The 18,966-nt window shown below is 34.5% G+C and overlaps 1 protein-coding gene across 1 annotated transcript in view; it reads left to right on the top strand.

The window, feature by feature from the left end:
- The window catches only part of PIK3AP1 (phosphoinositide-3-kinase adaptor protein 1), a 1,872,143-nt gene that overhangs the window by 1,100,052 nt on the left and 753,125 nt on the right, over positions 1-18,966 (top strand). Inside the window, exon 6 of the mRNA XM_044056574.1 lies at positions 15,029-15,158. Coding sequence (XP_043912509.1) covers positions 15,029-15,158 — 130 coding nt within the window. The remainder of the gene's footprint in view (positions 1-15,028; positions 15,159-18,966) is intronic.

Here is an 18,966-nt window from a genome sequence, read left to right on the forward strand (position 1 = left end):
ATAGAGGCAAATCTTAGTCTTGTCACAATAACAAACAGACAGAGTAGACAAAACCCCTTAATTCTTAAATGCTGCCTACTCAATACAGAAGGTATTCTAAATAAACTAGAAAAAGCAGACATATTTTATAACAACACTACCCTGATATAATCACTGTTTCAGAATCCAGGATCAAAAATTAAACTCCACCCCCTTACTCACATTTCACAGGATATTAACAACATGCCAGGTCATAGAGATGAAGAAGGTGGTGTGATCCTTTTCATATCAGACATGCAACTAATCACCTGCATGCAAGCTCCCCTCAGCTCTGATGATGATCCCATCTGGCACATAGTGAGGATTCTACAAATAACAGGTTCTGGCCCTTACATTGCAGCTGTCTACCTTTCTCCACTAACTTTCCACAATTAAAGTCAAACAAATAATTACAGCAATCAAACTAACTCTTAAGCTAAAAGCCTAATTATTGTGGAATATTTTAATTTAAGCCAACTACAAGAAAAGAACTACAGCTTTAATGATTCACAGGCTGATACAGGGGTTAATCCAAATCATTAAAATATCCATTAGACTAGAACAAAAATCTGACAGGCACTCACTATTCAAACTAATTATTTCTAACATCCCTTCTAAAATATCATCCCTTATAGTCCTCAAATCCCCCCTAAATGACAATTTTCCATTATTTTTCAAATCAGTAACCTCTCAGCTGCACAGTGTCCCATCAAAATAACTTTCAGACCAACATTAACTTTCCCAAGCATTTGGCAAGTTTTATATGGAGCTGTCTGCACACCTATACTTTCCTCCTAATATCCTGGTAAAGTCATTAATACCCTTCCATCTTCTCTTCTGACCATACACACACACACATGCACACTGCAGCTATCCATCCTTACTCATAGCACTCAACCTCTTAGCACAAAAAATCTGGACAAAGCCAAATATAATGGGGAGACAATTACAAACCCCCCAAAATAGGGGCAAATTTTAAATATTGTTCTTATAAACTTAGAAAATTGCTAGAATAAAAGGTAATGTATCACAATGGATTTTCTGAAGGATATGAAGTCTGAAACTTAAATGCCTTTCATTATTTAGTGAAGTCAGTTCTCACTGATTTGCCACAAAATTCCAGAAAATCACAAATTTTATTAGGAACAGACCAAAAACATGAGGCAAAATCTTGACATTCTACAAAAATCTGGACAGTTGAGAGGTATGTCCATACTGTCTTGTATATTACTAATTTTGTAACTTAGTAACATACAAAATCAACTCTTCTCTCTGATATTACTGTTCCACAGAACAGCAAATAGATGACTAAATAACTTAAATCTCTAAAAGTCAAGGATGTAGCCTGGAATCACTGTAAGTTATCAAAGTCTAATTAGTCTAGTGATAGATACATTACTTTCTGCAACCTAGCCAAGAAAACTTTTACAAGACATAACGTCACCGAAATGCAAAATCATTCAACCTCTCTTTTCAGTCCTCTAAAATATTCTGAAACCAATCACTAAGCACAGGTGAGCATAACAACTCTACTCCTAATGACATGTACAACTCCAGCAATGCCCCAATTCATACTCAATGACTTTCACTTAGAATTCAATTAACTCCTTTCTCCTCCAATACTCCCAACAGTACCCTCAGATCCATCTCCCCAGAATATGCCCCTCCTTTTTACTTTAAAGAAATCATCACAAAGCAAATTGAAGACATATTAAACAGAGTGCCTAGATGTGGACACCTGTCTCAGACAACCTACACCCCGCTGAGTCATAAAACTATGCTCTGAGTATATAGTCTAATCATCTAAACATATAGTCAGACTCATGCTTTGCCACAACACTTTTTTGACCATTCAGAAAAAATTGTTATCATTAAATCCATTCCCAAAACGTCCAAGACCACATCTCCCTCAGAATACAAACCAATTTGTAGTCTTCCAGCACTGGGCAAAGCTCTAGAACACTTAGCCATTGTTCATTTGGCTGACTGAATTAAGATGAAAGGACTTATTTACACAAAGCAACACATTTTCTGGTTATACTGTAGCACTGTCTTTTTTTTTCAAGAAGTCTCTCTATTCTCACCCGCTTGAATATATAAATGTCATTGTTTCAGAGACACTGGCTACATTTCTCCTTTGCTGCTCCCACCAACAGTCCATGTATATCTTTTTCTAATTATCCATGCATAACCTCTTCTAGCTATCCATGCACACTCTCTTCTAACTATCCATGCACATCATCTACTGACTATCCAGACAACACACCCTCTTCAAAATATCCATCTTCTAACTATCCATGCACACCATCTACTGACTATCCAGACAACACACCCTCTTCAAAATATCTATGCATACCCTCTTCTAACTATCCATGCACACCATCTTCTGACTATCCAGACACACCCCCTCTTCAAAACATCCATGCATACCCTCTTCTAACTATCCATGCACACCATCTTCTAACTATCCCTGCATACCCTCTTGTAGATTTCTAGTTTTATAACTTAGTAACATCCCCCCCCCCCATACGTTCAGCTTTTATAAGAGGGAGAAGCTCCAGGGGTAACATGTAAAGGTTGATGAAGATCATTACTGTCTTATTTTTTCATTGCCTACATCTTTGCTATACTTTCTTTGCTGCTTATATTCCTTCTGTACTGTCACTACTATTTTTTTATTTCTGTTTTATTTTTCTCTCTTCTTTTAGCCAATTTTGCCAAGTGTTTTGCATTGCACTATTTGTCATAATGTTATATATTACTTAATGTATTTCTAAAATGGCTTCTTATATGTATTACCTCATGTACTTCTAAAAGAGTTGGTTAAACTTTATGCCTTCTGTACTTGATGTATGTGCATGTTACTGAAAGACTTTTGCTGTATGTATATTGTTACTACCTGTTTGGCCCAGGTCATGGCTGAAAAGAGTGTCCTGATCAACTCACTTGCCCGGTTAACAAACATTAAGTAAAGAAACAAACAATGCTTGTCCTATGGACATAAACAGTTGACATCTTAATTGGTATGAGCAAGGTTTTGAGCTTCCTCCAGTGTTATTCTTCCATTCTGTTAAAGGATTCCCAACAAATGACACTTTATTATCTCTCATACTTCATGCAGGCAACATAGACTTAGGCCATCTTGCACAGCTATGCAATCCTAACTACAACATAACCTCTTTGCAGTGAAACTGTACATCATACTGGGAAACTTTAGACTATCATAAGAATCCACCTGAAAGTATTATATCCTTCAAATACACATAATATGTTTGGAATGAACCTGAATATTCAAGTCACGCATCTAAAAAATTGAACCAAAAGTCAGAAAATGCTCTTCATGACATGGAAAATTTCCTACTGTCTATTCCCATCTGCACCAACTAGATTATGAATTCCTTATTATTGCTATAGCATCAAAAAAAGTATCTTGACAACTTATAAACAACCTCCAGTAGAATTTGCTGGTTCACCTCACTCATCCTTACAACAGAACATCCCTACAATGTTCTACTTAAAGCTAACTGAGTTCCAATTCAGAAAAGTACAGAATACTAGGCTCTGCTGTATTCAGATTTCTTAATATAAACATCTTTTTTAACTTGCTGGAAAATTCTTGATTAAAAAATGATGTAAAGCCTTAAATCCCAAAAAAATTACCTTTGCTGTGAACTCCACGGACTAAGAAACGGTGCAGAAACTACAGCTGCTCAGTATTGGAAGCGAAAGCATGGACCTTCATTCCAGCTTCAGTCAGAAAACAACCTAGACTCCAGAAAGAACTTCAAAAACACCCAGTAAATGCTGCACAAGGAGAGTGTTTGAAAAACATTACACCCACCTGAAGGTTATCAATAACAAAGCAATTATAATCCAGACATATATGATATTCACTCTCCCTTCATCAATAACTCTTCCTCAGCATATAAACATTTATTTCTCAATAATCATTCATTATTGTTTCACTGACTTTCTGTTCTTTCTTGTTTTCTGGTCACTGAGGCATCAAAGTTGTAAATATGTATATATTCTTTGCAATCTACACAACATTTGACTTTGTTGGATATCACTCTTCCTGCCAATAATGATATATCCATCCATCCTCAACCCCTTTTCCCATTTTGGACATGGGGTTGGGGTGTCACTTCAATAGTGGCAATCATCTTGTGCCAAGGATTACAGTGCATATATTGTAAATGATTAAATATTTTACCCAGACCTGTCATTTCAGTCCAAGTAAAACATCATTCTTTCGAAAGCACTGATATTTTCTTTGGTTGTCAGCTGCCCTAAGGATAATAAATACACAATTCTGTTACTTTTATTATAACTGATTAAATATATTCCCCATGTATACTATTTCAGTCCAAGTAATATATCATTCTTTCTAAACACTAATGTGTAACACACATGGGTAGTCATTGTTAATAAATTAAATGTTCTTCATATTTAAACAGTCTGAGATTATGCCTCAATCCAGGTGAATGCAGTGAAAAGACCTGAGGAGAGGGCAAAGTGCTTGGATACAGTGATACACTCATATTAGTGTAAAAGCAGGTTGAAATCCAGAAAAACAGTACAAATGCCAGTGTTACAGGAATATGAATACCATAGACACCTGTAAATAAAAATGTTACATTTGAGAAAAGGGGAATCCGTATGCTAGAGGCAGGACCACACTCTGACATTGTCTAGTGAGCGCTAATGGAAAAAGAGATAAAGAGGAGATACTGCAGAAGGAGGCAGGCAGCTCTCAAACACACGTGAAAACTGAAGAAAGGAAAATATCAAAATTACATGTGGCAAAAAGATATGTGCAACAGTACAGGGCAGTAGGAGAAAAAGGAGCCAAACAAGAATTGGCAGTCATGGAAAAGCAATCAAAGCAGTGCTGGAAGGGCAGGTCAGCTAAAGGGATGGTGCATGAAAAGCAGGGTTTCCCAAATGTTTTGCATCATGCTGCTAATGAAATGACATTTAGGGATACGTGAGTGTAGTCTAAAAGTTAACCACAAGTGAGACCTGCAAACTACTTTCCTCAGCTCACATGAACTGTCACTTAAACAAAATGTGAAGTAAGTAATACACATAGTGCTGTGAGAAACTACAAATGTCTCAAACTCTAGTAAGAGCAAGTCTAAGAAAGGTATTCATAGTCTTGCATATGTTACTGAAAGTCTGCTGATATGCTGGTGGGGGTAGTACCATTTCTGCAAGACAGATTTCATCATATAGTATGAAACCCTGTAAAGTAATGGGAAGTGCAGTGTAGAAATAGCTAGAAGCAAAAGGACAGAATGCTAAAATAATGACTGGTCTTGAAAGAGACACAATTTTACATTACTTTCTCACTGAGGACAGGGATTTCATGTGTGATACCTGCAGATACACATAATAAAAAGCAAGATTAATACGCATTAAAACGAAAAGTCAGAGATCTGTTCTTAATTTTAACCCTCAGTTGTTTGTCACAGATTCTTAGTAATGATTTGTGTGAAACTTTGGATAGAAATTATACCACAGAAGGTTAAAGATCAGAAGTGTAGGTCACTTTTGTAAAGATGGTAAATGAAGAAACATGGCTATGTACAAACAGTATCCTGATGGTGGAAGGGAGTTTGATACGAAAGGGAATAGGTGTTATTCACCTGACACCTGGTGGCATCTGAGTTATGACTCCATCCATTTCTTGTCAAATAATCACATGAGTTTACCTTGACCAAGAGAAAAAGGATAATGACACAATATGAAAGACAAAAACAGAGTATCTGAGAGATGAATAAGAACAGAAATACTACAACTGATCATCCTCAGTGTGGAAGAAGCTGTCTACACACAAATGTGAAACTGCAGAATGCTTGTTTGAGATACATCAGTAAAGCATGATGGTTAATAAGTTAAGGAAGTCTTCAAGTTTAGAGTACACAGTGTATAGCTGACATGCAAAAAAGAACATAGATGTATTAACTTGATTGAAACTTAGGACTCATTCACTTTGCTATGTGAATTTTCATGTCTAGAGAGCACTTAGTTGAAAACTGTTACCAAAGGTCAACGATACATTGTTTAACTAAAAAAACATTTAAACAAAGATTCTTCATAATAACCAAGACTACTTTTCTGAAGTAAAAGCCAGTATCAAAGGTCTCTGGCTGACTAAGTAAGCAGATGACTGCAAGCTAGGCACAGCCATTGGATTTATTATTTATTTATTATTTATTTGGTATTTGTTTACTGGGAAAGTCCGACTGGGTCATGAAGTACCCATTTTCAGAGTAAGCCCGTGAAGGACAAGCTCCAGATACATGCAGTTAAATAATTAGGTTTTAGCAGAATAAAAAGACTAAACAGACAATCATAAAATTCAGTCAAAATCTACACATGCTTGATACATTATCATAGGAGAAACAGATGATTTACATAACGTGGAAAATAAACAATAGGATATGCAATAAGGGCAGGGAATATAACATATTCATAGCGTGCTATCAGATATGAGGAGAAAATACTTAAGGTCATAAAATATAAGAACAATATTCTATTGATCAAAGAATTAGGGGAGTAAAGAAAGGGGAGGTAGCATAAGGGGAGTAGAACCGATAGGAAGAATAGAGTAAGAAAAGATAGGAGAGTAAGTGTAAAGGAAGGGATGGGAAGGAAAGAGAAGGATATGATATATAAGTACTTCATCCAAGACTATTGCAGGAGTAAATCCAAGCTTTGGTTAAGTATTCTTTTAAAGAGCATTTGAAGGAGTGCAGGTTAGAAATAGTTTTGATAGCTAAGGAAAGGGAGTTCCACAGTTTTTCAACAGAGCAGGAGCAGAGGTTTAGACCTGGGGCTTTGTTGGGTGTATGGATTGTGAGGAGATTTTTTTTAGATCTAAGATATCTGTTTGGGACATAAGTGTTGATTAATGGGCTAAGAGCAGGACAAGCGAGAGGGTTGTGGATGATGATATGTAATGTAATAAGTTGTATGTATTGGAGGTGGAGGGGGAGCTCAAGCCAGCTTAGTGAATATAAAGCTTTACAATGATGAGTTAGAAGGGTTGAGTTTATGGCAAATGTGGCCATTTTATTATAGCAGCTTTCAAGTTTGTTTTTAAAGGAAGTCTATAAATTAGTTAAAATTGAATCCCCAAAGAATTAGCCATGCTGTAGGAAGATTTGTTTAAAATAAATAATTGGCGCCGAAATCATGGACTGAAACTAAATGCCAAAAAATGCATTATTGTATCTTTTGGGAAGTCATCTACCCCAGGGAACTACCATATTGACAATATGGCCCTAAGAGCTGACCCAGTTGTTCAGGATTTGGGAACTTATCTGGACACTAACCTAAGTTTTGACCAACATATTTCTACTGTAAGAAAGCTCTTCTATAGTCCTTCTGTATTGCTGCTTATAAACAATGGGATTAGGTCTAGATTTTGGGATGTCATTGTCCCCCTTTTCTCAGCCCTCATTAGGCCAGTCATTCAATATAATACCCCCTTGACATTGTATTTGTCCAGACACATGCAACAACAGGAACACCCACAGAGCTACCATACTAAAAGGATACAAGGCCTAAATAACATGTTCTACATGGGCCGACTCAAAGCCCTGTCACCATACTTGGTATTCTACAAACTAAAACCAAAACAAACCGGACACTGGATGGACAGAAACGGAGTACGAAAACTGTACAAAATAGCCAAATTTAATAAACCATTTGATTTAATAAACCATTTTAGCGCTTTCATCTCCTAAGAGACTTCATCAGAAATAAAACCTGAACCTAATTCAATTAACATTTAAATACTGAAAGTCTTATGACGTCACATTTGATCAATTTGTCAATTTAAAAAGACAATAACAGACAGAAACATTTTTTTTAAATAAACAAACACAGTACTATTACATAAAACAATTGTGTAGAACAACCTAAAAACAACTTAATAAACTGCTTTTGAATATAATAATATAAAAAACCTTTTTATATTTAAGATTTTTGTTATTGCAACTATATAATGTTGGCTTTTTCATGTAACATAGGTGCCAGGGAAACATAGTCGTTGAGACCTGGCATAAGCATAGCTGCCAGTCTAAGTTGCCACTGGCTCTCTTTTTTCTTTAAAATATTTTTACAGTCCCCTCCTCTGGGATTAATATGTACTATTTCTAAAATTCCAAACATATATTTCTCAAAATTATCACAACACAAGGAATGTCTATATAAGTCATTGGTGGTTTTCCTGTTTTTAATGTCATTTAGGTGTTCATAAATTCTATGTTTAAGCATACATTCAGTCTTGCCCACATAGAAATGTCCACTAGTAATGCACCAAGCCAAATAGACTACCCCCCTAGTTTTGCAGTTACCCTTCTTAAAGAAAACTTTACTCCTAACACTATTGTTTAACACAACATGTGGTTCCTTCATTATGTATGTACAATATGAACACCTGCCACACGGCCTTGTACCTTTATTGACCTCCCTAAAATTTTCTATTCTATTCTCTAATAATTGTTTAATATTATAACCCACCTTATATATAAATCGAGGCCTGTGTCCTACTTTTTCTAAAATATCTTTTTTAGTCCTGAAAATGTTCCAATTTTTTACAAAAGCTTCCTGGACCAAATCAATATTACTATTATATTGTAAAACACAGGCCTTGGTAAATTTGTTAGAACCAGTAACTTTGTTAGCCTGTGTTTCTTCCTGTAAACTAGATCCTAATAAAGGTTTATATCTAATACCCCATTGTATATAAATATCGTGAAGAATATTTCCTGCAAAGTCTCTTGGATAACCTCTCTCCAAAAACATTTGAAAAATATTATTAAACTCTTTAGCTAAATCCTCCTTGTGTGAAGTCATCCTAGCAGTTCTTATTGCTTGTCCTTTAACTATACTAACTTTTTGTCCCAAAGGGTGTTCACTCTCAAAATGCAAATAAGTATTGCAAAAGGTCTTCTTTCTGTATACTAAAGATTTAAATACCCCTTTGTCTTTTAAAATAGTAGTATCCAAGAAATTGATAGTATCTTTGTTATATTGAAATGTAAACTCAAGAAATTGGGTTGTGGAATTTAAATATTCCATAAATTTAGTAATTTCTCCTTTTTTACCGGACCATAAAATAAATATATCGTCCAGGTAACGTAAATACAATTTAATATTATCCCAATATGGACCACCAATAACATATTTATCTTCCCAACCCAATAAAACAAGATTGGCATAAACAGGAGAGCATGCTGCTCCCATAGGAACCCCATTGATTTGTTGATAGTATTCTCCTTCAAACCAAAGGAAATTATTGTCCAAGACAATACTCATAAACTCACAAATTAATTTAATCATGTCATTCTCAAGCTCAGAGTATAAAAATAATACCTCTTCAAAAAATGTTAAACCTTCCATTTTGGGAATACAAGTAAAAAGGTCTTTTATATCAACTGTAAGAAAGAACACTTCCTCACTAAAAAAGCCTCTTTAATATTTTTCAAAAATTCCCAAGAATCTTTTAACAAGTGTGAAACTTTTTTTGTAACATGTTGCACACAGGTATCTATAAATACTGTAATTGGATGTATCTTAGATCCCCTGTGTTTGTTTATTTAAAAAAAAATTTCTGTCTGTTATTGTCTTTTTAAATTGACAAATTGATCAAATGTGATGTCATAAGACTTTCAGTATTTAAATGTTAATTGAACTAGGTTCAGGTTTTATTTCTGATGAAGTCTCTTAGGAGATGAAAGCGCTAAAATAGTTTATTAAATCAAATGGTTTATTAAATTTGGCTATTTTGTACAGTTTTTGTACTCCGTTTCTGTCCATCCAGTGTCCGGTTTGTTTTGGTTTTGGTTATAGTGTTTTAATTTCATTTTTTCTTTGGTATTCTACAAACTAAGACATGACCTGTGTCTGGCATACAAAACATTTTCAAACCCATTACTGATGGATTTACTGCTCATCAGCAAGTCAAATGGCATTAGAAATACTTGGTCTAGGGATCTGAACCTCTTCCCTAACATCATCAGAATGGTTTGGATGGACATGTATATCTCACAGCGGATACTGCTGCTGTGGAACAGACTTGCCGTCTGTTTAAAACAAAGTTCATCTCTGTCCATATTCAAGCACAGTTTAGATCTATGGATGGGAAACAGAAACTTTACCCCAGGACTACCTCCATAATACTAATGGACAGGAGCAGCTTCTAATTGTTTTATCCCATTCATGGGTCCCCTCAGATTATCTAAAGTATGGTCCCAGTTATTCTTATTAAGGTAATGTATAATTAGTAACCATGGGATGAATAAGACCAGTCTATAACCAAATGGGATAAGTTATTTTGAGCACAAAAAAGGAAACTGGCTATGCTTAAAATGTCCCACAAGGGCAGCTAGCCTACTTCTACCCTATGTACCTATAAGACATTGACCATTCCTTTGGTACATTTTCCCTATATACATACAATTAGATATTTACACTGTTGAGTGTTAAGCACAGAAGTATTGAAGAATGCTAGAAAAGCATGCAAATAATTTCAGTTAAACACACAGACACACACTAAGCATTTATCCTGTACATATGTTTGTTTTAATGTGTGTGTACACGTAATTTGTGTTTGCTTGTTTATTTATTTTAAGTTACAAGTGAATAGTGAGAAAAACTATACATGCCCTTGCTATGATTAAAAATTATGCACTCTTCTCCTAGGAGGGATTAATTTACTAGGTCACAACATTACGTTTGTGCAAGTGTTTAATGAAAAAAAAATATTAAAAAAAAATATATATATATATATATATATATATATATATATATATATATATATATATATATATATACATACACATACACCGATACATACACATTCATATATATAAATATATGCATATACAGTATGTAACTATAGACATTTAGTTTATATATATATATATATATATATATATATATATATATATATATATGTATATATATATATATATATATATATATATATATATATATATATATATATATATATATATATGTGAATATGAGTGTGTGTGTGTGCCTACACATACACACACACACACACACACACATACACACACACACACACACACACACACACACACACACACACACACACACACACACACCACCACACATGCATGCATATAACAACAGCAAGTTGTATGCCTCAGTCTGTGCACAGAAACTGCAGTGCATCAAAAAAGGAATCCAGTACAAATATGGAATGAATCCTTCATTTATTATGGCTCACGATGATGAGGGCAGGCAGACCATGGTTACACCAGATCAGCCTCTTTAATGCTACAAAGAAGCAATGTAATGCAGTAATAACCCAATCCCAAATCTTAAATAGCAATATTAACATTACATGACGCAAACTTCTGTCATTTAGACATACATCAGAAATTAAACTGTCAGAAAATGATTATGCTGTGCGGTACAAGAAAAAGGTACTTCATTTGGTAATCACAATATTATCATGATGGGAAAAAATCATCCAGTTTTATTCTAAATTAAAAATTAATATTTTATAATGTTATAAATGATTATAGAGAACAGAAATTATGAATTAATCATAATCAGAGTAGTTTCCTGCAATTTTGCAAAAGTAGCGACATAATTATACATCTAAATTAAAAAAAATAACATTGCTAGTAAAACACTACAATGTAGTAGAATGTCTGGATGGCACAAAGAAAAAAAGTGCACTAAAAGGAATCCACGTTATAAAGACATTAATTTAATCCTGCTGGTTAAAGGTATCCCAAGAACATATCTCAGTTGCCCTTAATTTTGGAGAATGTCCCTGATTTTACCTCATATTTTTGTCTTGCCCCTTGTATGAGTATAATGCTTTTTTTTTTCTGGTAAGTCGTTAATGAGTATTGACAGTCAGTAATGCCAAATATTAGAGTTTTAAACCTCTTGTTTTTCAGAGAAAGCATATTGGTGCAAAACCTGTTGTTCTATTAACTTTTTTAAGTAAAGCAGAGTAATATTTAAAAATGTCCTGGTTTTGGACCATTGTCTCCATTATTATTTGGATTTGCCTCTGATTCTTGAGAAGTATGCTTTCAAGTTAACTATCCATAGCTGTTTTATGGTTTATCAGACTTTGATAATTGGACTTATTGAAGCTAGGAATGTTAACTTTGTCCAGTCCAATAAAAGAATACATGTTGCTGAAGGACAGTATCGTGCGAGTAAAGGGGTGTAAGTTGTTATTCTGGGAAAAGTTTGTGGTGCTGAGCTGATGGACCTTTTCAGAAAGAGGGAGACTTGACTCCAAGCTACTTTTTGTATTTCTGTGTCAGAATGTATGAGTAAACTTTTTTTTTTGTCCTGGGTACTGTTTGTTTAATCTACCAACTGACTTCTATGGTTAGTTACTTAACTTTTTTTTTACCATTTAGGATATTTTATATCCATTTTGGATAACTTTAATGTTGTTTTGGCATTTCTCTCACTTTTCTTCCAGTTGCAGTGTTGTGTTTTTAGCTTTACTGTGTTATTATTTAACACAGAATTTTTGAATAATTTCATAGAAATGTGTTTGTGTAATATGTGCAGCTTCTAAACACAAAAGGAGCTATTTTATTTACAAGTAGCCTTAAAAGTATATATAAGTAAAAAATGCAAATATACAAAATTGATGCCACAAGTAGAATATGCCACACCAAGCTGTAGGTTGTGATTTGATAATCTGTACTAGGGACTAAAGGCAGTCAGTCCAACTGTCTCATGGCTTGCCCAAGGAGCATGCCACAGTCAAACTAAAACCATACCTCACTAAGTTTTATTTGATACATACTGCATAAAAACATGATATTAACAGGTGGATTAGCCTCTGACTGATGTTATGATCCTGACATAAAATTAAATCTTAAGACTATTATTTTTTACAGAAGGACACAAAAGAAAAGTGCAAAAAAGAGGGAAACATACATATAGAATATTCAAATGCTTTGATTTTGTGTATATTCCCTGGTATGTACAGCTATTAATATTATTTTTTGTGGTTAATTTATATTCTGGCATCATTACTGTGGACAAGGTTTCATGGAACTAGTGTTGAGAAGAATCCAAGTTCTAACCTGCTCAACACACAGTAGTTTTAGTTTTGCTTGGTGCCCCTCCAACAATATTTTTTTTACTTGGATGTCAGTGCATAAAGGTGTGTAAGAAAGGTCACTGACAGTATATTTTATAGTGAAGTAAAGATTATAGCATAATATAGTTGGCATTCAGCCAACAAAAAAGCTGTAAGTATTGCATTTTTGATGACATATCTTATGCTTTTACCAATGTTTAAATTATAAACATTACAATGGATAATTGTGGGTAATTGTTATGCATGACTCTACCTAACTTTACCTTGATATGCATTTCCCCAAGCTAGTTCCCACTGTCAAAAAGGTAATTACATAAACCAGCCTACTTCTGCATGTAGCAATGGTGACTCTTCAATCTGCTTAATCTTCATGGACACACTGACATTCACCAGTTAAGGAGACAGGCTGGTGCCACCAACTCAGGGGTAAACTGGACTACCAGGATTAGTACCACAGACTGGTTGAGAGAGGTACTTACAGAGTGCCATACTGCCACACAAGAGCAGCTCTCAGCCTGCATAAAGATACTGTGAAGAAAAAAAAATGCTTTCCTTTTTGCTGCAATGCATGTCAAGCTAAAGTCAGGTAGAGTCATGCAATGCTTACAATTTAATCAATCTGGCAATCTAACAGGCCTGCATTTCCCCAGATTTTCCTGCTCCCCGTTTGAAAAAGGCTACCAACTTGCTGTCTCCCAGTCCTTCGGAACTTCTGCACTAGTCAGTCAGCTGTTGATGATATCTGTTGGGGTATACCAACACACTGGCCAGGTTTCTGAGGGTTCTGAGAGACAGCTAATCCAGTCCATGTGCTTTATTCACCCTAGAGTCAACCAGCTTCCTCTTCCACTACTTTCTTACCATCTTGATATCTATCTACTGTTCTCCCCACTCTTCCCTGCTTTTGGCCTAGCATTGCAACGTTCTCTTACTTTCTTTTGTCAACAGTGACACAGAGTATTTATTCAGGAAATGTTACTAGTTCTGCAAAAAGGTAGGGGTGTGTGTGTGTGTGTGTGTGTGTGTGTGTGTGTGTGTGTGTGTGTGTGTTTATATGATATATATATATATATATATATATATATATATATATATATATATATATGTATGGATCTACTTCACTTGACTGAAAACTCATTTGACTGAAACTCACTTCACTGGAAGGTATATGTCCTTTCCCCATTGTAGTGCGATCCTGGAGTTAGTATATATAGTAAGGGGGGATGAGGGTCACAGCCCCCCACATTGGGGGTGTGGGGGCATAGCCCCCACACATAGTTTGGATATATATATATCGTCTTATAAAAAAACTATAAAACCTTATATGGGTGGTGGAAATTGATTCATGAAAAAAAAATTAAAAACAAAAGTCTTGCATTGAATACTTTTTTTCTTGCAGCCATCAGCATCAGAATAAATAAATGTGTAATCTCTAATTTAACACATTTTACAAGTTTATTTGGGGAAAACTTTTAAACAGTGCTGGGCATGATTTAGAGTTGCTAGGTTTCTCAGCTGAGTATACTGTGTAATTTGAAATCAGCAGACTTGTTTTTTTTTTACTGTTCTTGCTATTAATGAAGCATTCTTTAAATCAGAGTGACAAACAGTATTACTACTAGTATGATAAAAACTTCATTGCTGATGTAGAAATTTGCTATATCAATTATGTGTTAGCCTGTGTCAAAGTCAAAGTAAACTTTATTGTCATTCAGAAATCACAAAAGTGCAAAAACTGAACGAAACCCTGTCTCTTATCTGTGCCTTAAACAGTTAATGCAGTAAACATTTTTTTTCTAATTTTTCAGGTCATTAAGTAGTTTTATGTTCTTCATAATAAACAAATACTAAGTGTAACTCTTTTTTTTTTCATGTCAACAGGCTTTTAAAATAATACCTTGCAATATGGATGCACTTGACAAACTACTGACAGAGTCTCTAAAGCAAAACATCCCTGCCTGTGGGTTGCACGTCTTTGGTATCAGTCAGCTGGAAGAAGATTTGTCTACAAGTAGGTATTTTACAGACAGCCTGTGTGGAGATAGCCATGTAGTCGTCTATAATGAAAACATCATTATAACATCATTATTAACATCAGTTATATTATCATTATTAATATCAGTTTTGTTTTTCTCCATATTCCCTGGTATGGACAGCTATTAAAATGATTTATTGTGGATACTTCAGATGCTGGCATCAGTAGAGCAGGCAAGGTTTCATGAAACCTATCTTGGTAGGAGTCCAGTCAACAGTAGTTTTAGTTTTGCTTAGTGTAAAATTGCCACTCAAGCAATATAAGTTTTACTGTTTTGGGTGACATTAATGAAAACTGTGTAAAACAGGTCAATGATTTAATATTTTCTTGTTCTGTTTTCTCTCTTCCCTCTCACTTCTTTATGCAGGCATTAATTTCAGAAGTTGTAATTTAAGCACAAAGTAAGAATTTTGTATTTAAATTTATCTTTATTTTGATATGTTCACTGATTACCTCAAAGAAATCAGATTATTTTCTGGCAAATGAAATGTTAAATAACAGATCTAAGTTTAAATAAAAGTCTCCTGTTGCCAAGTACACAGAAAACAGTATTTTCAAACATATTGTACAAGTTTCTGTCCCTCTTTGTGATGTTGGAAAGCTATTGTTATGCTTTTAAGGATTATAGAGTATGAATCCTGTTTTCTGGAGATTATTTTTTACTAGATATGCCATATATCCTTAGTGAAAGGAAAGGAGAAGAATCCAGGTGCATTTTAGATAGGAACTTGTGAAAAGAAAAGCCTTGAAGAGTTTTTAGATTAACTTAGGGCAATTTCATCAACACTTTAGTCTATGAATCTCACTTCTGTGAACCATTTCCCTAAATTACTCTTCATAGCAGGATACTAGCCAGGGCACTCCTGCACTCTCCTTTGTGAACTGCTGTGTACCCCCCCCCCATCACCACTTTAAATAACAACTCCAAGATCACTGCATGTCAGGGAAAGAAAATATTGCATAGCTCTGACAACCATTGAATAAAAAAGTGCTTTCATTTCAAACAGGACATTTTACCATTTCCATGTATGACACACAATGAGCTGTCATTCACATAATCTGGGATATACTGCAGGTTATTATGTAGTGTTACAAAATGTCAGAGGAACAAAACGCCAAAGGTACCAAAAATACTTGAAATAGTCCAAGGCACACAGAAAACGAACTCAGACACTAATATAAGGATAATTCCAACTTTATTCAGCCAAAAAAATAAAAAACATTAACGCTCTCTTTATACAGTACATTTTCGTTAAAACCTTCATCAGATGTGGCTGCATGTAACCAAAATCCTTTTATACCTCTAGTTTCCATCATTTCAATTAACTAAGACACAATTAAAGTTTAAAGGTACAGTGAAAACTGAATATTCAAGCCTACTTATCTAAAATAACATACTGGTATAACACAACCACCTAAAATCTATTAACAAATGTCAAAACATGTTAAAATCATATACAGTTTCTTAAAACTTCAAAAACAATTTATAAATAGCTTAAATAGAATAAAAAATAAATAAATAAATAAATAACTCTATTCCTATTAAAGCTACATATAAAATGCATGAATTGACACTAAAAAAACTTGCATTTGCACTCCCTCTAGTGATATTTTTAAGTATTACATATGTAAGACCTCAGTAACAGCATTTTGTATTAGAACCCAGATCCTTGAAACATAAAAATGTATATATGACTTTTTAACATGTTTTAACATTTGTTAATAGGTTTTAGGTGGATGTGTTGTACCAGTATGTTATTTTAGATAAGTAGGCTTGAATATTAAATTTTCACTGCGCCTTTAAACTTTAATTGTGTCTTAGTTGATTGAAACGATGGAACTAGAGGTATAAAAGGATTTGGTTACATGCAGTCTACATCTGATGAAGGTTTTAACGAAAACGTACTGTATAAAGAGAGTGTTTATGTTTTTTTTATTTTTTTGGCTGAATAAAGTTAAAAATATCAGAGGAGGCAGATTGTGGCCTCCTGTAGTCGATGTTTCAGTGCAGCCGAATTGGCTTTGTGACTGAAATTGTGCTTTCAGTTTTGGCTTCCAGGACTCAGAACAGGAAAAATGTTATTTTTATTTTTGTTTTCCACCTTTTCCCCAAGTTTGTGTGACATTGGAGTTGGTATCTGTAGAGATTAGAGGTGTAGGGTTGCCTGTGTATCACATTGTGCACTGGGGATTGCCCTCATGCAAAAATAAATTGTTTAAGAGTGTTTGGTGATATTGTCAATGTCATGATATGGGAGAGGAATTTTGGGAAAGGTTAAATCTTTTTTACATGATTAATTCCGTTTCCATTAAACAAGATGCAAGTAATCATAATAAATCACAAAATCTGATTCCTCAAACTGGCCTATTCATTTGAGGTTATGTTTGTTGCAGTAAGCTAACAGGAATGTGTCTCTGGGTAAAGAAACTGACAGAATTATCAGAAAAATGTTGTGCAAGACCTTGAGTATAAAGGGAGTGGAATGATTATCCACACTTTGTGTACCTTCAACAGCATCCACTGCCTGCAGAGTAAGAAAGCAAAACATAGCAACTGCTTGCATGTACAGCAGAAACCTTTGTGCGGACTGGTAAAGGCTGGATTAAGCTACTAAAAGACAATATATATATATATATATATATATATATATATATATATATATATATATATATATGTATATATATAGGAACAAACAAACAACTTTCCCAGGGACAAGTGGTGTTAACAGCAAACAGATAATCCAAAAAAGAATGAAAAACACCAAGCCACATCCAAGAACATATAACTGAAACTGATTTTAATAAATAGGTAAGCGCTTTCACACAGACAACTGTGCTTCATCAGACTATACAACATAGTAAAATCACATATATTTATATAAATAAATTCATTAACACATGAATTCAAACCAACCAATAAAAATCAAACAACAATAAAATGCCAAATAATACATCACTCATTTAAAAAGACCTTGTTCCTTTAATATAGGTTTAATGGAAGTCCTTCCATTAATACCTAGATACTTCTCAGCCTGCAAACTAATAATCCAGTACAGCTCTCGTCCCTCAGTGTAATTCTTAAGATCTCCACCCCAGGCACTAGGTGTTACCATTTCTACTACTCTAAAGCCAAAAACATGTTCATTCCAACATTCTACACAGTGTTTTGCTAAAGCATTATGTATATCTTGTCCGTTGATGCTGTACTGATACTCTCTAACCCGCTCCATCAGGGATCTGTTCGTTTTACCTATATAGAAACAGTTACAGACTCTACAACTAGCCAAATACACTAAGTCCCTACTTCTACAATTAGCTCGTGCTCTAAATTCATATCCAGTGTGGGTAATAGGATGGATGAAGCTAGTGGAAACATCTATATATTTACAAAACTTGTAATTCATACACCTAGCGGTCCCTAAACCCAAGGTGTTTACAACACTGCCACCCTGGGACTTATTCTTATAACACAACCGTCGTTTGAGGCTTTTCCTATTCTTGAAAACATAACTGGGCTTATCACCTACTACTTTCTTCAAGCCTTCATGTAGATGCAAAATAGACCAATTATCATTTACTATACGTAGGATATTATTAACATCACTAGTATAGTGTAGGGATAAAGAAACATCCTTTTTAGCACACACTGATTCCTTTTCCAAAGAATCAGCAATCCCTGAATCACATATATCAGAGTAGAAAGGGCAGGCCTTACCTTCTCTAACAATAGAGCTCTCTTGAAGTGCTATATCAACCTCTCATTCTCTATAACCCCTACGTAAAA

This window comes from Protopterus annectens, chromosome 14.part0 (assembly GCF_019279795.1).
Source record: "Protopterus annectens isolate FY-2018-M chromosome 14.part0, PAN1.0, whole genome shotgun sequence".
In the NCBI taxonomy this organism is placed as follows: Eukaryota; Metazoa; Chordata; order Ceratodontiformes; family Protopteridae; genus Protopterus; species Protopterus annectens.